This window comes from Staurois parvus, unplaced genomic scaffold (assembly GCF_062004578.1).
Source record: "Staurois parvus isolate SC_StPar_1 unplaced genomic scaffold, SC_StPar_1.0 ptg000783l, whole genome shotgun sequence".
NCBI lineage: Eukaryota > Metazoa > Chordata > Amphibia > Anura > Ranidae > Staurois > Staurois parvus.
Window position 1 is genome coordinate 3,604,008 of NW_028318579.1, and position 26,833 is coordinate 3,630,840.

The 26,833-nt window shown below is 40.7% G+C and overlaps 1 protein-coding gene across 1 annotated transcript in view; it reads left to right on the forward strand.

The window, feature by feature from the left end:
• The window catches only part of FAM135B (family with sequence similarity 135 member B), a 226,988-nt gene that overhangs the window by 94,133 nt on the left and 106,022 nt on the right, over window positions 1–26,833 (forward strand). The window contains exons 2-6 of the mRNA XM_089654648.1: window positions 8,832–8,927; window positions 12,285–12,364; window positions 22,314–22,453; window positions 25,120–25,190; window positions 26,573–26,746. Of these exons, the coding sequence (XP_089510774.1) occupies window positions 8,851–8,927; window positions 12,285–12,364; window positions 22,314–22,453; window positions 25,120–25,190; window positions 26,573–26,746 (542 nt within the window). The 5' untranslated portion in view covers window positions 8,832–8,850. The remainder of the gene's footprint in view (window positions 1–8,831; window positions 8,928–12,284; window positions 12,365–22,313; window positions 22,454–25,119; window positions 25,191–26,572; window positions 26,747–26,833) is intronic.

Here is a 26,833-nt window from a genome sequence, read left to right on the forward strand (position 1 = left end):
GTGCTTGTTCACCAGGGCCCCTGATGGTGGGGATGGACTTGGAGCCCCCCGAGACCAGGTCGTGACTACTGGGCAAACCCTTTAGTGGTAGTGGTATTCGCCGAGGGCTCCTGCGGGGAAGAGCCTGATATGAGGAGGTCAGGAGACCCCACTGGGAGGGATGGACGGATGGATGGATGGATGGCTGAGCAGGTGCGGGGTCAGACAAGCCGACGGACCGTAACAGGGAGGACGGTACGGTACAAGGCAGCGGGCAGAGAATAGTCGGGTCACACGCCAGGTCAGCAACAGCAGCTCAGATCCAATAGGGGGCATTCAAGAGAGAGGTCAGGCAAAGCAAGGGTCAGGGCAGGAGAAATACAGCAAGGTCAAGCACAATCCGGGTCAGCAACTTACAATTCACAGGTTCGCAGATACAGGATACAGGTAAGACCAGAAGGCACTGAATGACAGCTCAGGGCCATTTAAATATCCCGCCCTGCGCTGCCATTGGTGCCCAGCGGGCGGCCGCGGCTTCTACTGCGCATGCGCGAACTCGAACGCCGCGGCCGGCCTGGACCTAATGCTCGAGTCCCTGCACAGGGCGGCACACTGCGCCTGCGCCGGGACCATCGCGGTGAGGACCGAGGGGATCCCTGACAATATCTCTAAACACTGCAGAAATCATCCGGCTGCTTCTGTCTTCTGTCACATCATCAATAAACACCAATGACCCAGTGCCACTGGAAGCCATGCCTGCCCATGCCATCACACTGCCTCCACCATGTTTTACAGATGACGTTGTATGCTTTGGGTCATGAGCTGTTCCAAGTCTTCTCCACACTTTTCTTCCCGTCATTCTGGTACAAATTAATCTTAGTTTCAGCCGTCCAAAGAATGCTTTTCCAGAACTGGTCTGGCTTTTTTAGATGTTTTTTTGGCAAAGTCTAATCTGGCTTTTCTATTCTCCAGGCTTATGACTGGTTTGCACTTTGTGGTGAACCCTCTGTATTTGCTCTCGTGAAGTCTTCTCTTAAATGTAGACTTTGACAATGATACGCCCACCTCCTGGAGAGTGTCCTTTACTTGTCTGGATGTTGTGTCCTTTACTTGTCTGGATGGTTTGCACTTTGTGGTGAACCCTCTGTATTTGCTCTCGTGAAGTCTTCTCTTGAATGTAGACTTTGACAATGATACGCCCACCTCCTGGAGAGTGTCCTTTACTTGTCTGGATGTTGTCTTTACTATAGAGAGGATCCTGTGATCATCCACCACTGTTGTCTTCCGTGGACATCCATGCCTTTTTATGTTGCTGAGCTCACCAGTGCGTTCTTCTTTCCTCAGAATGGACCAAACTGTTGATTTGGCCACTCCTAATGTTGCTGCGATCTCTCTGATGGATTTGTTTAGTTTTTGAATCCTAACAATGGCCTGTGTCACTTGCATGGACAGCTCCTTCAAACGCATGATGGAGGTTCACAGCAATAGATTCCAAATGCAAATACCACACTTAGAATCAACTCCAGACCTTTTACCTTCTTAACTGATGTCTAAGTCAAGTCCAAAGCTAGTGCTTGGCTCTCTTATTAAAAAAGCCCAGTATGCACACTTATTAGAAAGCCCACTGCACACACTGAAACACAAAAGCAGTAAGGTTTTTTTTGTAAATATAGAGTAATATATAAGAAAAATAACAAAATAGTAGAAAATTAGAAATGATCCTCTTTAAATAATTAATACTGAGCCAATATCAGTTTGCCCATTTACTGTTTTTTGAGCCACTTGTACTCACTTTCCCACTCCATTGCTTAGTTGGAGGCTGGATGTATTTTTATTACTGGCTTGAGCAAGCAGCAAAGCACTGATTTTCTGCTTGCGCCATAAGTGATAAAGGGCCGCATGTGGCCCCTGGGCCACTGGCATCTAAAGAGTCTACAGGGACATGAATTTTTTGCTGACGATCCATGCAGTAAAGCAAATATTCGTCACAGATGCAGACTTACCCAACGATATGAAAGTGCCCTAAATCCTTATTTCCTTCTGCATGACCCATCTTTGCCTAAAATTAAAATTTTAAAAAAGAAATAGTTTTAGGTGAAGTTCTGCTTTGCCAGCTGAAGCATTACCATATGCTGTATATTGTTATTCTCTTACAGTTCTAAATATGCAGACATTACATCTAAGCAAAAAGCAGCTGGATAATGGACCTGAACATGAGGATAAAAGACAGAACGATCAGAAAATAGGTACCAGCGTCTGTAGGTGTTATGAGTCATTTGTTTTCCTCCAAGAGAACATTACTTCTATAATGGCAGGCTGCAATGAACCGCAGAGGGGCTCCGGATCGGTTCCATTATTTAAAAAAAAAAAAAAACATATGCAGGTGGCAAGAGTCACCGTAAAAGAAAACTCACATTATTGGTTCCATTTATCATGTGCTTAATTGGGAACTGGGTTTTTTTAAATTCTCCTATGTATACAGACATATAGTACATTGCAGACATACAATTTATGTCTCACAACTAGCACACACTTAATTGCTGAATACCCAAAAGGTTAGATATACCTAAACACAAGTATCCAGGTAATTAAAAGAAAAGAAGCGATGAATCAGCAATTATTTTTATTGCATCATCTTTATTATAATGTGCTATTTGTTTCAATACATTTGTATTGAGTAATGATATAAAAAGGAAAATAATAACTGTTACGATTACATGAGTGATGAGTGAGAAGAGTCACAGTATACAGAAGTATAAGGTAATATATGTTACAATGGAAAATTCAAACAATAACTGCATTTATAATGGGAAATTAAAGAATCCCATAAAATCTTTAATAGTTATTAATACGAAGCATATGGAATTATAGTGCATGATAATAAAAATTAAATTATCAATAATACAGAGAAGTAAATAATACATTTAAGGTATAACTGTTTTTCTACTAACATAGTTACATAGTTAGTCTGGCTGAAAAAAGACAAAAGTCCATCCAGTTCAACCAAAAAAAAAAAAAAAAGAAGTTATACCCACAGTTGATCCAGAGAAAGGCAAAAAAACAGCATGATCCAATTTGCTCCTGCTGGGAAAAAAATTCCTTCCTGATCCCCTGAGAGGCAATCCCTAGATTCCCTGGATCAACTTTACCTATAAATGTTATATCCAGTTATATTCTGTGTATCATATCCTCCCTTATGTATTATACATGGAGATCATATCCCCCCCTTATGTATTATACATGGAGATCATATCCCCCCTTATGTATTATACATGGAGATCATATCCCCCCTTATGTATTATACATGGAGATCATATCCCCCCTTATGTATTATACATGGAGATCATATCCCCCCTTATGTATTATACATGGAGATCGTATCCCCCCTTATGTATTATACATGGAGATCATATCCCCCCTTATGTATTATACATGGTGATCATATCCCCCCTTATGTATTATACATGGAGATCATATCCCCCTTATGTATTATACATGGTGATCATATCCCCCTTATGTATTATACATGGAGATCATATCCTCCCTTATGTATTATACATGGTGATCATATCCCCCCTTATGTATTATACATGGAGATCATATCCCCCTTATGTATTATACATGGAGATCATATCCCCCCTTATGTATTATACATGGTGATCATATCCCCCCTTATGTATTATACATGGTGATCATATCCCCCTTATGTATTATACATGGTGATCATATCCCCCCTTATGTATTTTACATGGAGATCATATCCCCCTTATGTATTATACATGGAGATCATATCCCCCCGTATGTATTATACATGGAGATCATATCCCCCTTATGTATTATACATGGTGATCATATCCCCCCCTTATGTATTATACATGGAGATCATATCCCCCTTATGTATTATACATGGAGATCATACCCCCCCTTATGTATTATACATGGAGATCATACCCCCCTTATGTATTATACATGGAGATCATATCCCCCTTATGTATTATACATGGAGATCATATCCCCCCTTATGTATTATACATGGAGATCATATCCCCCCTTATGTATTATACATGGAGATCATATCCCCCCCTTATGTATTATACATGGAGATCATATCCCCCCTTATGTATTATACATGGAGATCATATCCCCCTTATGTATTATACATGGAGATCATATCCCCCTTTTTGTATTATACATGGAGATCATATCCCCCCTTATGTATTATACATGGAGATCATATCCCCCTTATGTATTATACATGGAGATCATATCCCCCTTTTTGTATTATACATGGAGATCATATCCCCCCTTATGTATTATACATGGAGATCATATCCCCCCTTATGTATTATACATGGAGATCATATCCCCCCTTATGTATTATACATGGAGATCATATCCCCCTTATGTATTATACATGGAGATCATATCCCCCTTATGTATTATACATGGAGATCATATCCCCCTTATGTATTATACATGGAGATCATATCCCCCCTTATGTATTATACATGGAGATCATATCTCCCCTTATGTATTATACATGTTGATCATATCCCACCTTAGACTCCTCTTCTCAAGACAGAATAAATTCAGTTCCTCTAATCTTTCCTCATAGCTGAGCTCCTACATGCCTCCTATCAGTTTGGTTGCCCTTCCCTGTACTTTCTCCAGTTTCCTGTTCATTTTGTGAATTGGTGCCCAAAACTGAACTGCATATTCCAGATGAGGTGTTACTAATGATTTGTACGTGTTGTAGATGGGAAGGTCAAGCTTCCCTCTAATGTGCGCAACTAAAACTTCATAATGAATTATTGTATGAAAAGGAAATGATTCATTACCTTGCATACCATATCCTCAAAATTAATATAAAAATTCAAAAACTCCAATTTAAAAACCCAAAAGTAAAAGGGATGTTTTGTGGCATGCTAATGTAGACACCCTGCTTTTAAGAGGAACTTCACTCCCCACCTACCTTTTCTACAACCCGTCCCCACTTACCTATTATGCTGAGTTGAATTAAAAAATACACACTCACCTGCTCAGCATTGTCCTGCAGCACTCCGCCTGTGCCTATGTCCTGCTCCGCCATCTTGGTTCTCCTCAGCCAGCTTCCTCTCCTAGGTTCAGACTTACTCCACCCCCCAAGTGGAAGTTCTGTCCCTGGCCATTCTGTGAATGGGCTCCTTCAGCCTCCTGGGATATATGATGGGGTCTCTAAGGGGGCCGCTGAGGCAGGACACATAATTCTGGTTGAAGCCAAAAGGGTGGTGTGGGTCAGGACCATTAGAAAAAAAAGTCCCCAAGAACCAAAAGTCCTATTATTAGCACACAATGTACATGCTCTAAGCACACAACCACAGGCCTCCATGGACACATATGAGGGCATGCTGCCTAAGGCAGGAGTGACCCTTTATAATCAGCCGAGATTGATAGTTCTGTATTCACTTGGTCTCCTAAACCTATTGTTTGCACCTACCTGTTGCTGGCGAATTTCCTTGGCATTAGAGCAAGAGTATCTAGGAATGATAGGTTGTGAATATTTTTGTCATATACTAGGGACAATTTAGACAGGAGCCAATTAACCTTCCAGCATGTCTTTAAAGTGTGGGAGGAAACCGGAGTACCCAGAGGAAACCCACGCAGGCACAGGGAGAACATGCAAACTCAAGGCAGGTGGTGCCGTGGTTGGGATTTGAACCAGCGACTCTAGTACTGCCAGACAGAAGTGCTAACCATTTAGCCACTGTGCTGCCCATGCAGATTTTCATCAGCTGCATTTCTTGGAACAAAGTCTACTTTTTCAAAACCTGTGCATATAGTTCAAGTGATGAAAAAGATCTTGTCTCATGGGTCACAGTGTTTATATTAAATGGATTAAAGTGAAAAATGTGCAGATTCTGGGTGAAAGTTGTATGAACCATGGGTGAAAAAATTTATAATTAAACCCCATCGTGTAAAAGGGAGGGGGTCTATCCTACATGGAAGAAAAATATATTTGAAATATATTTTTTAAATATTCTTCCCAAATATATTGACATATATGTGAAATGCTACAATTTTGGCCTTATTCAATATATTTCAAAATATATTTCAATAATAACTATATATATATATATTGCATGTTGAAATGCATTTTTATGCGGTTTAAATATTTTTAAAAATACATTTCAAATATACTGTATGTCTTTAATATTACAAGTTTACATTTTTGGAATGCATTTACAAATATATGTAAAAATATATGTTAAAGTAGAGAATACTCTTAAAAGACTCATCCCACATGGAAGATAAATATATTTGAAATATATTTTAAAAATATTCTTCCCAAATATATTGACATATATTTGAAATACTACAATTTTGGCCGTATTCAATATATTTAAAAAAAAGTTTTATATATATATATATATATATATATATATATATATATATATATGTGTGTATATATATATATACTGCATGTTGAAATGCGTTTTTATTACAAAATGTATGTCTTTAAAAATACAAGTCTACATTTTTGGAATGCATTTACAAATATATTTAAAAATATATGTTAAAATTACTTTTTTACACGTCAAAAAAATCTGAATATATTTTTAAAAAATATATTTTTAACAATATTGTTCATATATTTTTTAATATATAAATAATGCATTTCAGCATGCAGTGTATATATATATATATATATATATATATATATATATATTATATATATACATATATTTGTAAATGCATTCCAAAAATTTAGATTTGTATTTTAAAGACATACAGTATATTTGAAATATATTTTTAATAATATGTTTCATATATTTCATAATCAAAACACATTTCAGCATGCAGTGTGTATATATATATATATATATATATATATATATATATATATATATTTTTAGCATTTCAAATATATGTCAATATATTTGGGAAGAATATTTTTTAAATATATTTGAAATATATTTTTCTTCCATATGGGATAACAAAGCATCAACCTTTACAAAATAGTGTAATCTAATATTTCCTCTCTGTTTAAATTACATAGATAGATAGATAGATAGATAGATAGATATGAGATAGATAGATAGATAGATAGTTAGATAGATAGATATGAGATAGATAGATAGATAGATAGATAGATATGAGATAGATAGATAGATAGATAGATAGATAGATAGATAGATAGATAGATATGAGATAGATAGATAGATAGATAGATAGATAGATATCCATCGTGGATGTTTCTCATTTGCTACAATATTCAGCAAAGTGTCATCATTGTGATGTACCTCAGCAAATAACTATGATCTGTAGCACCATTTCTGCTATGTGGAGTAACCGCGCTCTAACATGTGATTTGCTACAGTAACCTCAGAAATCAGAAAGCGCCAATAACACTTTGTGCCTCAGAGCAGCAGGTGATATGCTAGGGGTATAATCACCATTGTTTCAATGTACTTCTGTTTCGACAGAACAACCCAACATTAGTTCCAATGGTGCTTTTGTCGTTTTAGAAGTCTACCATCAAAGTGACTCAGCGGAAAAATTATTCTTTGAGTTTATAAAAATAAAAGCATAGAATTTGGAGAGTCATAACATTTTACTTGTAAGAGCCTGTGTCGTGAACGGTTTGTTTTAGTAACTTTTTCGATTTCCTTCTTGGTTAGGTAAATTAAAATTGTGCTTGATTACCTACACCAGCCTTTCTCAACTTGGGTTTGGTGGAACCCTGGGGTTCCTTCAGAGTTTGCTAAAGGTTTTTCAGGAAAAAGGCAATTTGTGTTACTTAGAAAAGTTACCACTGAAACCAATGATCTTTTTAGCTTTTTGTAAGAGGGGAGTTATTCCCACTGACCACAAGTGTGAGGAGCATTCTTCCTACTGACCTCAAATGTAAGGGGCATTCATCCCACTGGACCCAAGTTTAAGGGGCATTCTGCCCAATGACCATAAATGTCAGGGACACTCTTCCCAATGACCAGAAATGTAAGGTACACTCTTCCCACTGACCCCAAATGTAAGGCGCATTCTTCCCAATGACCACAAATGTAAGGGGCACTCTTCCCACTGACCTCAAATTTAAAGGGCATTCTGCCCAATGACAACAAATGTAAGGTACATTCTTCCCAATAACCCCAAATGTAAGGGGAATTCTTCCCAATGACCCCAAATGTAAGGGGAATTCTTCCCAGTGACCACAAATGTAAGGGGCACTCTTCCCACTGACCCCAAATTTAAGGGGCATTCTGCCCAATGACCCAAATGACCCCTTGCCTATGCTCTAGTTTAATCTGGTGCCATGACCACTGCCCCAGGTTTCCTGTTTCAGGGTGGCTCCTTTCTCTTGCAGCATCTCATGGAGCCACGTTTGTGTGTAGGAACTAGAGTTGTGTCTCACTTCACTATGCTTATGGTTTCATTTTACCTTTAATGAACTTGTGTCTTTTTTCAACATGACTAACTATGTTACTCTGTTACTTTGATACTTCTTCTGCACACCCTGAGTCATCAAAGGAAAATTACAGCTTGGTTCCATCCTTTCTCCAGTCTACAGGAGGTGTTGCACTCACACTGCTGTAGGTATACAGGAGAAAGGTTGCACAGTTGAGAATAATTGGCAAACGGCTGCAGTGTCAGAATCACAATGAACGCCCTGCTTGATTTTGATGAAGAGTAATCATAAGGTGTTTATAGAACACATTAAGTGAAATTTCTGCCTTTTGCACTGTAGCAGTGACTCATGGCCAGTGTGCGTTATCAGATCACTGAATGCTTTTATCTGCCAAGAGTTGTGCATGTCTGACAATGTCTTGTGTATTATCAGAGACAAGAGTGCATTATGTTTGTTTTTCCCTGTCTAGGTGATGAGCTGATAATACCATGTCTGAAGTACAAGCAACATTAGAGTTCTCGGTAGAGCTTCATAAATTCCATAATGTGGACTTATTCCAGAGAGGGTGAGTAAACAATTCAATACCGATGTATACAGGAAAGAACTTGTTACATTGTAACTTTTCCTTGTGTTGGATAAAACGTTGATTAGTTCCAAATGGAATGAATTCTCTTCAAAATGAGGGAAATTCCCCTCTTGGACAGTTGTCAATGGAAGATTTGGGATTTGGCTTTGAATCCAAGGCTGAGGAGAACTTGAACTTCATGCCTAATCATCAAGATAAGAAGTGATGGGAAATCTAACATTTTACAGTTGTTACCAAAACAAGAGGTAGAGGTCCTCTTGTTTTGGTAACAACTGTAAAATGTTAGATTTCCCATCACTTCTTATCTTGGTGATTAGGCATGAAGTTCGAGTTCTCCTTAACCTTGGATTCAAAGCCAAATCCCAAACGATTTGTTTCTAAATTGGCAAACTTGCAACAGAAATTAGAAACAACCCATAGGGCTCATTCACACGTGAAATTGGGGGGGGAGGGTACTTTTACTGTCCCCCAGCTACTACCCCCTTTAGTTGCAGAGGCAGTGGCTGGGGTTGTACACATAGCATGACCATGTTGCTTTGTTTCAAGGCATGAATTATAACCTCTGTTGCTTTTTGCAGGTGTAGCAACCAGCAAATGCTGCCTTTTGAAGTGCTGCTTTGCAAGTGCTCTGCAACTGCATCCAGTGCGTGCAATTGTAGCGTGCCGATGCGGCAATCAAACAGTTAAAACGGGCCGTAAGGAGGCAATCCAATGCCTCCTGATTGCCTGTAAATGCTCTCTAAATGGCATCATATGTACTCTCCATCGCCTCAGGATATGCACAGCCAAAAGGGAAGCCAAGGGTACCAGGACAGCGACAACCAAAGGAAATGCTCCAGGGGTGCAGCCCTCCTCAGACGGGGAAATCAGCCACTGGATAGAGAGAAAACAGGTGGTGCACACACCTAGTGCATTATCCAAGGTTTATTGTAGGAGTGAAAGAATAATAAAAACATACTCACAGACGAAGCATGTATCTAAAAAGCATAGAAAAATGACAATGGCCACAACTGTCAGTGCGGTCAAATGGCTGACGCGTTTCGGGGACAAATCCCTTTCCTCAGAGCTGATGACCAACCTCTGATGCTGATGTATGATGAATGGAAAGTAAGAGCCTTGCTTGCTGCACTGACAGTGAGAACACCTTGCCTGCCGTTGTGACCATCGTCATTTTTCTATGCTTTTTAGATACATGCTTCACCTGTGAGTATGTTTTTATTATTCTTTCACTCCACAATAAACCTTGGATAATGCACTAGGTGTGTGCGCCACCTGTTTTCTCTCTCTCTAAATGGCAGCCTAAATGTGAATCATTCCTCAGAGAGCACCGAATGTCTTAACGGGCCCATAATGTATGGCTTAGTTTTTGCCCCTGGTCAGCTGAGTTACAAGAGCCAATAATCAGAAATAATGGATAATCCAGTCCTTTTTAAAATAGAAGGGTGGGCTCACATCAGCCATATTGTCAGTGTGTATTGTAACTGTTAGGAGAGCTGACAATTATGTGTAGGTAATGGGAGATATACTGTGGATTGCAGTGGTGGGCTACATATCCTATGGTACCATGTCTGGTAACACCATGTCCCAAGCCTTTAGTTTAAATTAATTTTGCATTTTTAATGTCACCCTTGCAGAAAAAATATCTCTTCCCGCTGTTGTTTTTTTAAATTTTTTATTTCATGGCATTGGTATATATCCCCATGACAGTGCCCAGCCTCCTATTTCACAACAGCTTGAGTATGGCCACAATTAAATAACCACATCCCCCATAAACTTCACTGGGGCTGACTGCAAAGTTCAGGTTGGCCAAATTTTGAGCAAGATTCATGAAACTAGTCACAATTATTATTATTTCAGGTACTTATATAGCGCCGTCAATTTACTCCATGCTTTACATACATATATTGTACATTCACATCAGTCCCCAACCCTCAAGGGGCGTACAATCTAAAGTCCCTAACTTATATTCATACAATTCTAACTTTAAGCCATCAGTGTTGTTGACAATGACCATCTGCAGAAATAAAGAGGATGAATCTACTAAACATGAAAATCTTGACCAGGGTTCTAATCCATCTCTACTTAAAAACAAAAGAAAAAAGTATCAGCTATACAAATTTGAACCAAATTCATCGGGTTTATGTAAAACTGGTGCAGACATGCAAAGCTGAATTAATGTGCAAGATGTTGTAAAGTAGGGAAGGGTTTTTGTTGCTCTCTTCAATGTCCGGAAGATTTTCCTTCCCTTCTTTTCCTGGAGACCACACAAGAAGCAAAGGAAAAACAGGCCTACAGAGTCAAAGACAGAGATTCTAACCACCCCTAACCATCTCCAAAACTTAAAGTGGAAGGCAAGTCATACCCTAACTAAACTTAAACCTACACCCTCCCCCATTCTATGCATATTCTATCTGCTGTGTGAAAGGAAAGATCTGTATGCTTACCTATTCTGAAGTCGCTCAGGTCTGGTCACATGATCCGAATGTAGAGAAGGGACACCCAACAACGGATGCCCCATAGTTAGCCTTTGGGTGATGTCATCACCCAGTCTCTGCAGCCACTGACAGCGATCTCTCCTCTTCAACAAAGCTGGCACTGGACTGCCAATCATGTGACTGGACTGGAGCAACCTCAGAATAGTTGGGGCTTCCCACCACCCACCTACCAACCAAAAGAGAGAACTCAACCACTACCACCCACCACCACACCGAAAAAAAACCCCACCACCACCAGCAATAAAAAAAACCAGGATAGTTGGGGCGTGACTTGCCTTCCACTGTATAAAGCAAGATCTGCACGTAATATTCAAGGCCCCTCCCCATTTAAAAATTACCTAATGTTACTGGGTCAAAAATGTACCTGTACAGAAAAAAAGATTGTATTTATACTTACCTTACCTCTGTATTCTGTATCGTTGGCCTTGTCATCACCGTCTTTTCTAGAGGATTCCCAGGGAGTGCAGAGCAGGTGAAATCTTGTGAGAACATGCTACAGTCTATTACAAGAACATCTTATCACAAGATTTTGTCTGCTCTGCATTCCCCAGGATCTCACTGGAGTGATATAATTCTTTCTTAGGTGTCATGGGAAGAATACGGAGGGGTGTAAGGTCTAACTTCCTTGCAACCACTTTTTGGAACTACTAACATTAGGAGATTTTTAAAGGAAGGTGGCCTTGACCATATAAGAGGACCTTTCTTTTTTTGAGAGGTCTGTCTTAAAAAAAAGTAAAACATTTTGGCTGGAGTTGGGCTTTAGTGTAACCACTCTAAATGTCTTCTGATGTAAAAAAAAAGAACAACCAAAGAAACAGCAATTTCATTTTTCTTCTTTTAGGTACTATCACGTAAGGGCCTCATTAAAAGTGTCATCTAGGACACCACACAAACTGACGGCAACGCTTATGGGACAAACAGGTAAGGAGAAAGATCTATAGAAGAGTAATTGCCAAATTTATATCTTGTTTGATTTAAATCACAATGCATATAAAGTAAAGGTAAGTGTGGTGCTTTGTAGGAGGATATTTCATAACTTGGCCTGCTCTTGGATCCCGTTCATCCTTACCAACAGTACATGGATGGTACAATTTCCCACCATATGCAACTCATATCTCTGTTCTTTGTTCAGCCATTGGAATAAAAAGTTGCCAAATAACTACAGCAACCCAAATCAAACAAGTCAGTTTTTTCTAACCTTTCACTTGAAGTATAACCTCCTATCCTTTTGATTCACTTAGTTGCCCACCTACCTGCATATCCGTTTTTTTATTTGAACCCTGAACCCTGATGGAGTCCTTTGGACATGGAGTATTACTTATTGCAGTTGAGTCATTTTATATATAGGGTTTCGTTCAGCTTTGATTTTATCCCCACAGCCATCTCCTCCTGTACCACCTTCCCCTCCCTACTAGATTGTAAGCTCGAAAGAGCAGGGCCCTCGAACCCCTCGTGTATTGTATTGTTACTGTCTTGTCTCATGTTCTGTCCCCCTTGCTACTGTACAGCGCTGAGCATACCCTTTGGCGCTATATAAATACTGTATAATAATATTAATAATAATTCCGTTGTGGAGGATCACATTTGGTAGACAGTGATATAAAAAGTGAGAGTGCCTGTGAGCCACTAAAAATGTGATATATATCAAAGCTAATCAGTGGAAAATGAGTTTGCTGGCTCCTCTCTACATACTCATATATGTGTGTTGAAAAGAATAAATAAATATATGGTGCCGCGCCCTCTATAGGTCCAAATATAAATTATAATAATATAATAGTGCAATTCAAGCAATTAAAGAACACATGTTAAATTGCAATAGGTATGGAATACACATATAGAAACAGCAGTTATTAGACTACTAGAGGAAAGTCGAGGAAAGTCCCTAGAGGAAAGTCGATGCCCCTCCGACGTCACCACGTACCCGACTCCATTCGTATGGCGAGTATAGACAGAGTGGGGTTTATTTACTAAAGCTGGAGAGTCCAAAATCAGACTCACTTCTGCATAGAAACCAATCATCTTCCAGGTTCCATTGCCAAAGCTTCATTGAACAAGCTGAGGTTAGAAGCTGATTGGTTTCTATGCAGAAGGGAGTCTGATTTTGGACTCTCCAGCTTTAGTAAATAAACCCCAGTGTGTCTACACGCCGTCCAGGCTGGTCACACCGACATTTGGCATTTTTACAAGCGCAATTTTACTGCATATAATGTGAGTGCATATGGGCACAAATAAAGCTGTATATTTTATTGAGGATAAGACACTATTTCTCTTTCTTTTATCCTTGGCATGTATGCGGAGATGAAGTGTATGGCATAGGGAGGGATGGATCCATGCCTCAAGCTCACTCACAGCAATACATCCAGGAAAGGAAAGCCCTAAAGAAGGAAGAATTTAAACTTCAGATTTACTTACAAGTGACACACCTAAGAGTGAAGAGGCAATTAACCCATTCAGCTCCTCATAGAGCGGTACATCAGGGTATTCCCTCACTCCTGCAATTTAACATTTGGTATTTACAGGTTAAATCTTATAAGTGTGAGTATAACCTTGTGAAAAGACATTTAAATTCAGTTGGACTTTCCTCTAGTAGTCTAATAACTGCTGTTTCTATATTATTATTATTATTATTATTATAATACAGTATTTATAAAGTGCCAATAGTTTGCTCAGCGCTGTACATTACAGAGGGGAACAGAACATGTGACAGAACAATACCAATACAATGCAAAACATGAGGGGATTGAGGGCCCTGCTCTTTCCAGCTTACAATCTAGGAGGGAGGGGATGGTGGCACAGGAGGAGATAGCTGTGGGGGATGGAGTGGTAGGAAGAGTGGAGGAGGTCGGCAAGTTAGCAGGGGGCGGGGTAGGCTTCCCTGAAGAGATGGGTTTTCAGGGTGCGCCTAAAGGAGCGGAGAGTAGGTGATAATCTGATGGGTTGGGGCAGGGAGTTCCAGAGGATGGGTGACACCCTGGAGAAGTCCTGGAGGCGGGCATGGGAGGAGGAGACCAGGGAACTAGAGAGAAGGAGGTCTTGTGAGGAGCAGAGTGTGCGTGTTGGACAGTACTTGGATATTAGGTCAGTGATGTAGTTCGGGGCAGTATGGTGGACAGCTTTGTACATCAGCGTTAGGATTTTGAATTTGATCCGTTGCGCAATCGGAAGCCAGTGGAGGGATTGGCAGAGGGGGGTGGCGGAAACGGAGCGGTTGGAAAGGTGAATGAGTCTGGCAGCCGTATTCAGGATGGACTGAAGCGGGGATAGCCAGCGGCGAGGCAGGCCAGTGAGGAGGGAGTTGCAGTAGTCGAGTCGTGATATGATGAGGGAGTGGATGAGCTGTTTAGTGGTTTCTGGAGTTAGGAACGTGCGGATTTTGGCGATGTTGCGGAGGTGGAGTCTGCACGAGTTTGTTAAAGATTGGACTTGGGGCTGGAAGGATAGGTTGGAGTCCAAAATGACACCAAGTACTCTGGCCTGCGGGGCGGGTTTGATGGTGGCGTTGTTGGACATGATGGAGAAGTCAATGGGGGGTGGTGTCCGAGCTGGGGGGAAGACAAGAAACTCGGTTTTGGAGAGGTTCAGTTTAAGGAAGTGGAGCGACATCCAGTCTGATATGTCGCTCAACAGGTGTGTGATTCGGGCGGAGACCGAGGGGGTGAGGTGGGGGGTTGAGAGATAGATTTGTGTGTCGTCGGCATATGTGTATTCCATACCTATTGCAATTTAACATATGTTCTTTAATTGCTTGAATTGCACTATTATATTATTATAATATAGATATTTGGACCTATAGAGGGCGCGGCACCATATATTTATTTATTCTGGTAGACAGTGATGTTTTGTATTTTTGCTTTTCTTTTTATCATTTCTTAACTTAATTTTTTTTTTTTTTTACTTCTTTGGGTTTATTTTTGAAGGTTCAACAAGGACAACACATAACAATATTACCCTTTAAAATAGATCTTACTGACATTCCCAAGAAATCAACTGAATTAATTCTTTACCTCTTATTAGCGGCACATATTGCCATAGCTAGGTGTTGGAGACAATCATCAATTCAGCTAGACGGGGTTAAACAAAAACTTCATTGGACAATGATAAATGATAAACTTACGAGCATTGTCAATAATGATACTTCTAAATCTGAGGTTATGTGGGAACCATGGATCAGCTATATCTCTATTTTTTAATAGAACTACGGCTGATCCTCTCTCCCTTTTTTTTCCTCTTCTCCCCTCCCCCCCCCCCCCCCTTCTTTTCTGACTTATCCTTGATCTTTTTTTTTTGATTCTTCTATTTCTAATATTTTTTTCGGTTTTCTTATTGTTGTTAAATATCTATATGAAACTGCCTAAGCTTACTGACTGATGGAGCATTTGCTACCCTATGGGGATGGTGTTTCCTGTTTACAACATTGTTGACTAATGTTTTCTTATGTGCCTATATATTTTATTTTCTGAACATGTTTTTTCACCCCAACTCACCATGTAGGTGGGTAACGTTTCTATTTCTGTGTATACCAATTTTTCAATAAAAATATTGAAATATAAAATAGATCTTAACCCTAACTGGATGATAATGATAAAGTACAGTGGCCACCCAGCCACTAAGGATTCCTTCTGACAGGTGAATGCGAACAGAGGGGTGGGGATGGTGGTTCACATCACTGAGCAAATACGGCAGTGGCCTTAACTCTTTGAGGACCAAGTGACGTATTTGTCCCATGTTTGTAATTGTGCGTATCATCTGATTAAGAACTTAAAACTCTTTTTTTTTTTTTTGGTTTGAGTCAAAATATTAGTTCTTATCAACAAACAACAAGTGGATCTAGCTTTTTGCCAATTATTTCATGAAATGGCTTAGTTACAGCAACTGAAGTGTACGAACTTTAAAAACAAAAAAATTGATTCTTTTGGCGTTCCAAAATCTTACGGTCCTCAAAGGGTTAAACAAACAATAAACTGCCAGTTTTATTTTTGTCATCTATATCCCATTGGGGAGATATCCCCTTCTATTCAATAGACAAAACAGGAAGTGATAGGAAATCCCCTCAAAGTGAGGGAATTCCTGATTGTCATCAGAACTAGGGTCCACACTGGAAGATCTCCCCTCAATTTGGGGACAACCCAAAATCTGGGATCTTCTTTTTTTCTTTCACTTCCGGCAATAATAGTAAACCTCACAAATGTTCTAATCCCTCTCCACTCTATCAAAAACAAAAAAAAAAGTATTTCCTTTAATTATACTTTAATTTTTGTCACAGTTTTATTTAAAATAAAATTTAAATTGAAGCAACAAATACATTTTAATTTAACTCATTTTTATCTTTTGTAATTTTTTTTGTATAAAAAATACCAAAATAAAAGTAAAATACACCACAAATAGGGAAAAAGTCACATATGTTCTTGTGTCTTTCACCTTAATTCTTTCTTTTTATGGAAACACAAACATTAAAATACACACACTCAAAAGGGAAACAGAAAATACTTAGAAAAACAACCTAATTAGGTTTTCTTAAACGTTTGTTTAAGTAAATTTTGAATAAGCAGAAAATACAGTTAGGTTCATATATATTTTGACACAGGCTTAAGAGCTATAATTCCTAAACCCTTCCTCCAATTTGGATGTACATACCCTCAAATTAAACCTGAGAGTGTGCACTTTCAGGCCATGTCCATTATATAACTAAAGCTTGAATATGTTTTGGTAAATACATGAAAAAAACTAAAATTGTGCCTGTGTCCAAATATATATATGGAACTAACTGTATATTGACAAAGACAAAATCTTTAACCTCCCTGGCGGTATTCCCGAGTGTAGCTCGGGGTAAAGTTTTAGTACCAAAAGCGGTAACCCCGAGCTACACTCGGGCTTACCATGCGGCGTTGCTCAGGGAGTCCCTGCAGCGCTTACCTTGTCCTTCGCTCCCGCGATGTGTCCCCTGCAGCGTCCCCGGCCATCTCCTCCAACCGATGCCGGTATCTGGCTTCCGTGTTCCGGTCCCTGTGACGTCGGGACGTACGGGCGCCGGAAGCGGCGGCAAATTTGAAAATTTTTAAAAAATTACATTTTTTTTAAAACGATTATTTCATAGCAAAACATTCCTGTATCAAACCATTTCACACACATTTTGTCCCTACTGCTTTGTCCTGCGCCCTGCCTGCATTTTTACTGTTCTTTCTGCCTGGAAACTTAGAAAAGTCCATGGCGTCCAAAAAGCGTCCCTTTCGGTCAAAATCGGTTTTAGACCGGCTAGAGAACAGCGATAGTAAATCAGAACCACTTGCAGAATTGAATGATAATGATTCGTGAGGGAAATTCATCATCAAACACTGAAAACGATTTTGCGACTTTGCTCAGCGATGTGTGAATTTGCCTCTGTATTTCAAATTTCAGTGTTTTTGGTTTGATTATATTATTGAATTAAATTTTTTATTATTATTATATTATTATTTTTTATGATTATTAATTAAATTATAAGTTATGATTTCGTGTTTCAAGTTTTATCATATCCGGAATGTTTACTAGACTCTTGTTCGGACAGATTTCAGTGAGTTATTCCTAAAAATTACAGGCCTACAATAAAAAACTACATATTTCCATGCAAAAAAATGGTACCGCTTTCAGCACCAAAAATGGGAAATAATCATACCGCCAGGGAGGTTAAGTAAATTTTGAATCGGCAGAAAATACAGTTAGGTTCATATATATTTGGACACAGGCTTAAGAGCTATAATTCCTAAACCCTTCCTCCAATTTGGATGTACATACCCTATACATTAAACCCGAGAGTGTGCACTTTCAGGCCATGTCCATTATATAACTATAGCTTGAATATGTTTTGGTAAATACATGAAAAAAAACTAAAATTGTGCCTGTGTCCAAATATATATGGACCTAACTGTATATTGACAAAGACAAAATCTTTAATTATAAGGTGAACTCAGTTTTGTTGAAATCATTCTGCTCTCATTAATGTAGGGTATTAGTATATTCTGATGTTTTTTGGATGTGCCTCCCCCTTAATATTTTAGTGTTGCGGGGGTTTGGCATGAGCAGATGTACCACTCCCAGGACGGGCTCTAGAGCCGTTGGGGGGTTTTATATATTAGTATATTCTGGATCTTGTTTTTTTTTTTCATTAGGAAATAGGTTGTTGATGTAGGAAGGGATAAACAAGAAGTCCTGCTTCCACAATTGGTTTCTCTAAGGATTGCTTCATAAACCCGTTAGTTAAATAAAGTGCACACTCTCGATGATGGCAATATGTTTATGGAGCTGCTGGATGCCGGCCAGGAACTGATGGAAGATTATCTATGTGTGAGGGTGAGATTTAATCAGTTTATGCTTCACTTGAGCAATCAAAAAACCAAGTTCCAAAATGCTCTTCTTGTCTTTCTGCCTGTGAAATGAAATGAACTACACATTTACTTTATGGTGGCCAATACGGTGTTCAATAGCTCGGTATATAACCTGCAATTCTTCTGAGACAAATCTGGATGTTCAGCAGTTTCCATCTCATTGCTTAATATTCATAAACTTTCTAATGGACCTTCATATTGCGAAGGACTAGATTTAGCTTTCCAATGTGATATCTAACACAGTTATGGTTTTGATGTGGTATTCCAGAGTACTTTATTGGCTAATAAGTTCCAAAAACCTAAAAAACCAACTCTGCCCATTATTTAATACTTAAAAAAATGAGGGTTCCCCCCTCTTTGTAAGTTCAGGATGTAATGCTTGTTTAGTCTAGAGCAGTCTATCTCTACTTTTTTATGCCAGAGGAACCCTTGAAATAATTTTCAGGTCTCAGGGAACCCCTGATAAAACCAATTTATTGTTGGTCAATGAGAAAAATGCCCCTTACATTGGTGGTCAGCTGTAAAAATGCCCCCTACCCCCTCTACAATTGTGATCAGAATGGGCAGACATCTAAAAAGATTACGGAGTTTATGCAGCTGGCTCTGCCGATTGGCATTGACTCCAGAACTACGCAGGCACCATCATATGGAAGGTCAATCAGTCACAGTTCAAGGAACCCCTAGCAACCTCCAAAGGAACCCTAGAGTTCTATGGACACCTGGTTAAGAATGGCTGGTTTAGGGGTGTATGATAGAGAGTAATATTTACCTGATTTCATGGTCCTGTCTGCTTCTCCTCACCAGTTGCGGCAGTGATGACCGCTGTCTACAAAGCCTCCCCTCCTCTCCGGTTATGTCTCTTCTATTTTTGCCAAAATCATTGTTTATAATGCAGTAATACTGGTACTTCATTTTGTGCGATGACATTAGAGGTCCACCCATATTCCAGGGAGGATGCAAAGAAGACCTCAGCCATGGGGAGGTGGAAGAAGTGAAGTATTCCTCTCTGTTGCATTCCTCCTAGACCAGGGATCTCCAAACTTTCCAATCAAGGGGTCAGTTTACTGTCCTTCAGATTTTGTGGGGTCAGACTGTGGCCAGTGTGAGTATAAAATGTCCCAATGTCAGTTGGGGTAAACAATGCCCCATCATTGGTAATAGTGTGAGGAACAGTGCCCCATTGGTATCCGGGGCAGGAATAGTGTCCCATTATTGGTGTCCCTGAAGGAATTATGCCCAGTTGTTGGGGTCAGTGGGAGATATAGTGCCATGTCTCAGTGGGAGGAATAGTGCACCAATGGCCACACAAAGGCAATCAAATGGCCATATCTGGCCCCTGGGCCGTAGTTTGAAGACCACTGTTCTAGACTAAACAAGCATTATCTCCTAAGTATAAGGTGAAGGGGAAGTGTACATTTATTTTTTTTAAACTGGCAGGTTCATCATCAAATAATCATGTCATAAAGGCTTACTTTTATACTGTGTGTAGGAAATAATCTGAAGCTGCAAAGTCCAGTGGCTGGGCCACAGGCTGCAGTGCTGGGCTGTTGCACTCTATGTGCCAGCAGCAGTCCTACATGCCCCCACACCCCTTTGCCCACTGACTCAGAGCTAGAGTACTTCAAACAGAAAACCTCAGCCTCCTGGGTGAGGAGCTTTAATTTTTGGTCAGTGGGAATGGGGGCGAGGTTGAGGGTGCAAATAGGACTTCTGCGGGTGTTATGTTAGACAGGCCATTGCAGGGAGACCACTACACTCACATAGGGTGCAGCAGACCAGCTCTACAGACCATGGCCTCACCACAGAACTTGCTAAACTGCTGCAGATTATTTTCCATGGAGCCTGGGACCACTACAAACTGTAGGGCCAGTTGCAGACAGAGGACAGGGAGGAGCATCGTTTCTTCCCCTCCTCTTTGACAAATGAAGTTGAAAGCGCCAAGGGTTTCATCACTTTTGGTTCTTTATTACTGGCCACTACCGGCCAATGAAGCAGCCAATCAAACTAGTTTCATTTTGATTGGCTGCTTTGAAAGGCAGAGGAGGGATCAAGGGTCTAATAGACCCCAGATCTTTCAGTAAAGAGAACCTGTCACTGCCCCAGCTTTCACAAGGGATGTTGGTCAAAAAAAGTTGATATGTAAACAGTAATTACATGTAATTGCATCACACACGTGAGGTATACGCCACAAACATCAATAATTTTTAATTTTGGAGTAAAGAAGGGTTATAACCAATGTCAGTTCTATTTTTTGTCTTCCATTGGTCAGATTTCCCTTCAGTTCCTGTCCCATAGCTAAAACAGGAATTGAGAGGAAATTCCTGCAAATTAAGGGAGTGCAATAATTCAAGCTCCAGACTTCTTGTTTGTCCACTTGGCGCTGAGCGCACGCAAATATGCGGCCACTTTGTGGCTGGGCCTTTGGCTCAGAGGGGCTGTGTATTTGCGTATTCAATGTAAACAAAGGATGTGCTGAGAGTGCGCGCCCTGCACGGTCGTGGCACTTTTACCCATGCCTCACGGAAAGATCCTGATCGCTACTTGTGGTGGTTACATGACCCTATGTCAGGAATGGACTTGCCAATAGTGGTGGGACTCACCTGCCTTGTGGGCTGCAGTACCAGGGCTGGCCAGCGGGTGCTCTCAACAACCAGAGGTTCACTTCGGCAATTAGCCATCACCTGGGGCTGATTGCAGGTGTATTTAAGGGATGGCCAGACCTGCAGTCTGTGCCTTGGTGTGTGTTTTTCCATGGGCCCCTGTATCTTGTAACCTGCGTTCCTGTTCCTGTTTCTGCCTCTGCCTCTGCCTGACTTGTTGCCGACCCTGCCTGATCCTGACCTCTGCTGACTTCTCCTGTTTGATCCCTGGCTTGTGACCCTGACCATTCTCTCCGCCTGCTCCTCCTGTACCTACCTGCCCGATAGTTATCGACCCGGCCTGCCTGACTACATTGTGCTCTACATGTGTATGTACCTGTGTATCTATATCAGTTTAGGTTTGGGTTTGTTTCACCTTGTGGTATGTATTTGTGTTAGCTTGGGGTTTGGTGCACTGCGTTTATGTTTGTATTGTTAGTCTTAATAAATTGTCTTATTTATACCATATCTTAAGCCTGCGTTTCCCTGTGTCAGTCCACACACTTCTGGTCACACCCGCATCCCTGACACCCTAACCCCGCCTCGCCTCCCAGCGACACAAACCCCTTAAAGGATTGGGAGGTGCTGGCGCCAAAGGCTTAACTATAAACTGGTAACCTGTATAAACTTTTATGCATTGCCTATGGAGATTTTTTTGCGGATCCGCAGCGGCACCACCCGCACAGATGTGAACCTAGGGTTAAGATGCAGTAAAAGAAAAAAATGTAAATTATGACAATTAATTTTTCCAAATCAGTAGGTTCATAGGTGAAATTATATGAATCACATTTATACAAACAACTGCGTTGAAGGAATTTGCGTAACATTACAAAGAAAAAAAATATATCTTCAATTTGTCTCCTGTTACAGATGACCCTGGAACGTATTCTCCGTGTGTGTATGATAATGTCGTGTACAGCCGGATCCTCCAGATCCTCTATAGGAATGAAGATATCGATATCAATGATGTCATGCTGTTCAAAGCCCACCTTTTCCTGGATGGAGAACGGGTTTGTACTTGGCGTTACTAATATAGACTGTATTACTGATAAGAAAAAACAATGTACACTGTGTAGTAGTTCACTTTGAAGTACTAACTAAAGGCAAAATGTTTTTTAGTTTTGGATTCGAATGCAGAGGAATTAGAACTCCTGTCAATTTTTTATTGTTGTCTGTACCACCATTAAAGTGGTGCTAAATCTAAAAAAAAGTTTTTAATATAAAGTGTTACTAAACCCCCAACAGTACAATCAGTCTGTAGATGCAGTAAAGAATGCTTGTTATAGTCACTGTGGAACCTAAGGGGTTAATCCTCTGCATTGTGCAAAACGGCTGTTTTATCCTGTCTTCTCTGATCCTCCCCTTCTTCCAGTGTCCCCCTCTTATCTCCTGATAAGACATATCCTGTGGAGTCACTCTGCACATGCTCAGTTTAGTGTGTATTGCTAGAGAGGTTTTTTTTTCTTGGGAGAGTGCATATGATCACAGAGCACAGGGCCAATCAGCGCTGTCCAGACAGAGGTCAGGAGTCCTGCATTCTACTAGAGCAAAATGAAATCTCCTCCTACAAGCTGTAACCAGTGCTCTGTTGAACACTGACAGAGGTCACAAGACTGTCTAATTGCTGATGAGAAAAAGTTATTTAGCAGTTTATATTTACTAAAATAATTGCACCTCAATGTTGTGTGTAAAGTGAGAGACCAGATATAGTGAATGCAGGGTCCGGGGAGACGGAATTTAGTGAATGCAGGGTCCGGGGAGACCAGATATAGTGAATGCAGGGTCAGGAGAGACCAGATATAGTGAATGCAGGGTCTGGGCAGACCAGATATAGTGAATGCAGGGTCCGGGGAGACCAGATATAGTGAATGCAGGGTCCGAGGAGACCAGATATAGTGAATGCAGGGTCAGGAGAGACCAGATATAGTGAATGCAGGGTCAGGAGAGACTAGATATAGTGAATGCAGGGTCCGGGGAGACCAGATATAGTGAATGCAGGGTCCGGGGAGACCAGATATAGTGAATGCAGGGTCCGGGGAGACCAGATATAGTGAATGCAGGGTCTGGGGAGACCAGATATAGTGAATGCAGGGTCCGGGGAGACCAGATATAGTGAATGCAGGGTCCGGGGAGACCAGATATAGTGAATGCAGGGTCCGGTAAGACCAGATATAGTGAATGCAGGGTCCTGGGCTTAGTAACACTTGAATGCATTGCTTGCATTAAGTAAAAAATAATTTTCAGTTTCTCTGTGTGAAGGGGAAGAGAGGGGAGAAGAGATCAGCACTGTGTATGGCTATATCTCTTCTCTCTCTTCCACTTCACACAGGCACTCGAACAGCAGCAGGAGCCATTGGCTCTTGCTGCTGTCAATCAAATGTAAGAAGAGGAAGGTGGGGGGGGGGCTAAGTCCCGCTGTGTATGACTATGGAGCGTGGCTCTGTAGGCAGGTTGGGAGGATGGGAGCAAACACACACCGTGTGTCCCCATAGCAAACAGTTTGCTATGGGGACACACAAAGAAGAGGAGGAGCTAGGATCACTGGTGGGGGACCCGAGAAGTGGAGGATCAGGGCCACTCTGTGCAATACCACTGCACAGAGCAGGTGAGTATTACATGTTTGTTACTTTCATTGAAATGCAGACTTTAGCAACACTTTAAGGAAATTTGCCCTCTCTATTTGTCATGTTCATCATTATTATTGAAAGTGAAAGAAAAAGAAAATCCGAAATTTTGGGCTGTCCTCAGAAAAGTAATGAAGGTGAAATCTTCCAATGGGGGCTTTAGTTCTGATGACCTGGGGGGCAAAAGGGATTCCCTTAATTTGCAGGGATTTCCTCTCACTTCCTGTTTTATCTACAGGACAGGAACTGAAGGTAAATCTGACTAATGGATGACATAAAATAGAACTGACAGGGGTTCTAACCCTCCCTTATGCTAGACAAAATTAAAAATAAAAGAAAGTTTTGCCTATAGTTTTACTTTGAAGAAGGAATCTGGGTAAATGTTTTGTTTTCCCATTCAGTGGGGCTGTGCCCGCACTGCATGGGTTAAATGCTTGTTTTTGTCTAGGGACTCAGAAAGTGAAGATATACTAACCTAATTCGCCGCTCCTGCCCTCCCCCATACGCTAGTGGTATTGTGAATGTGCTGTTCCTGACGTCATCACGCTCATAGATCAGCTCCAGAGTACGGCAGGAAGAGTCCACCACTGGATACAGGGGAGTGTAGTTTTCTGGAGGATCGGAGGAATGGGTGAGTATAATTTTACCTTGAGCCCCTAAACAAACCCATGCATTGTGGGCACAGCCCCACTGTGTGCAAAAATAAAATGTTTAACTTTCTAACGTTCTACTTTAACGTCATTTGTTTATCTCCACTCCAGGGGCGGACTGACAACTCATGGGGCCCCCGGGCAATAGGGGATCATGGGCCCCCTGTGTCCTTGCCCAAACTCAAAAAAGCCTATGAAAAAGGTACCAGGGGCATCTCATGGGGCCCCCTACTGACCCCGGGCCCTCGGGCAGTGCCTGAGTTTCCAAATGGTCAGTCTGCCCCTGTTTGACACTGAGGCGGAATTACTAAAGTCAAATAGACTGTTTACATTGCAAGGGACATTGCATTTTGCATACACTGTCTTATGGAATGTATTTGGTCATCTTGGTTCTGTTTTCAGGTAGAAGATGCTCTCAGCGAAGTGGATTTCCAACTGAAGTTAGACCTTCATTTTACAGACAGCGAGCAGCAGTGAGTACTGCAATGCCTCATGGGTAATGTATGTTAATAAATCTATTATTTTTAGACCTGGTGACTGCATCAGTTTTATTGTTTTCAGGGTTTAACCTGCTAATTCTGCAAATAAAAATACTTCCTGCCCCAGGGTGGCTACATTCACTAACTACACTATATCTATGGAAACAGTCAGAGATGTGACCTGGACTGTACTTCAAACATGTTTTCTCCTCTTTATCTCCTTTACATGGACTTTCTTTCTTTCATACATTTTAACCTCATCCATTTTATTCATTTCCTTCTTCCTTTCCTTCTTCTCTTTTCTTCCCTTCCCTCCTTCCTTCCCTTCCTTTTTTTTATAAAATGTGTGTGTGTACACACAACCCCTGTTCAATATAAGAAAATATTTTAAGTATAGATAAATGTTAACTTCATCCATTTTTTTTATCTTTTCCTTTCCCTGTTCCTTTTCCTTTCCCTTTTCCTTCCTTTTTCCCTTCCTTTTTCTTTCCTTTCCCTTCCTTTTTCCTTCCTTCCTTTCCTTTTCCTTCCTTTCTTATGTCCATTCCTTCCTTATTTCCTTTCCCTTCCTTCCATATTTCCTTTCCTTTCCCTTCCTTCCTTATTTCCTTTTCTTTCCTTTTTCCTTCCTTGTTTCCTTTTCCTTTCCCTTCCTACCCTTTCCTTCCTTCCTTCCTTCCTTCCTTCCTTCCTTCTTTTTCCTTTCCTTTTCTTTCCTTTCCTTTCTTTTCCTTCCCTTTCCTTTTCCTTTCCCTTCCTTATTCTGTCCTTTCCCATCCTTTTTCTTTCCTTTCACTTCCTTTTTCTTTCCTTCCTTTTCCTTCCTTCCTTTCCTTTTCCTTCCTTCCTTATTTCCTTTCCTTTCCCTTCCTTCCTTGTTTCCTTTCCTTTTTTATTTCCTTTCCCTTCCTTTCTTTTATTCCTTCTTTCCTTTCCCTTCCTTCTTTCCTTCCTTTTCTTTTCCTTCCTTTCTTCTTTCCTTCCTTCCTTCCTTCTTTCTTTTTCCTTTCCTCTCCTTTCCTTTCCTTTCCCTTTCTTTCCCTTCCCTTTCTTTTTTCTTTCCCTTCTTTCTTTTCTATTCCTTCCTCCTTTCCTTAACTTTGCTTTCCTTTCCCTTTCCTTTTCTTTCCTTTCCTTTCACTTCTTTTTTTTTCTTTTCTTGTCATGGCAGTCTGGATGCAGTTAAACTTATCATCAAAACTGTAAATCTCCTCCCTGGCCTCCCGTAGATATATCCATATCACACATACAGCAAAGCCCTGTTCTGCTCCTGCCTTTGCTCAGCATTTTGTCAAGTTTCTGCTGATAAAATTCTGGAATCTTTAACAAGAAAAAACAACATGAGCGTTGCTAACAAGTGTAAACATTTCTTCCAGACTGAAAGACATCTCCGCCGTCCCCCTGATCAGCAGCCGCACTTTAGGTCTTCATTTCCATCCGCGAAGAGGTTTGCACCACCATGTTCCTGTCATGTTCGACTATTTCCACTTGTCGGTGATCTCCGTAACGGTGCACGCTTCACTGCTAGCCTTACATCAGCCGTTTACCAGGTACAGTACCAGACACAGCAGATGCCTGCCTCTTATGCCTGCATGGCCTTGTAAGCAATCGCTTGTCCTACCATACAAAACTGGAGA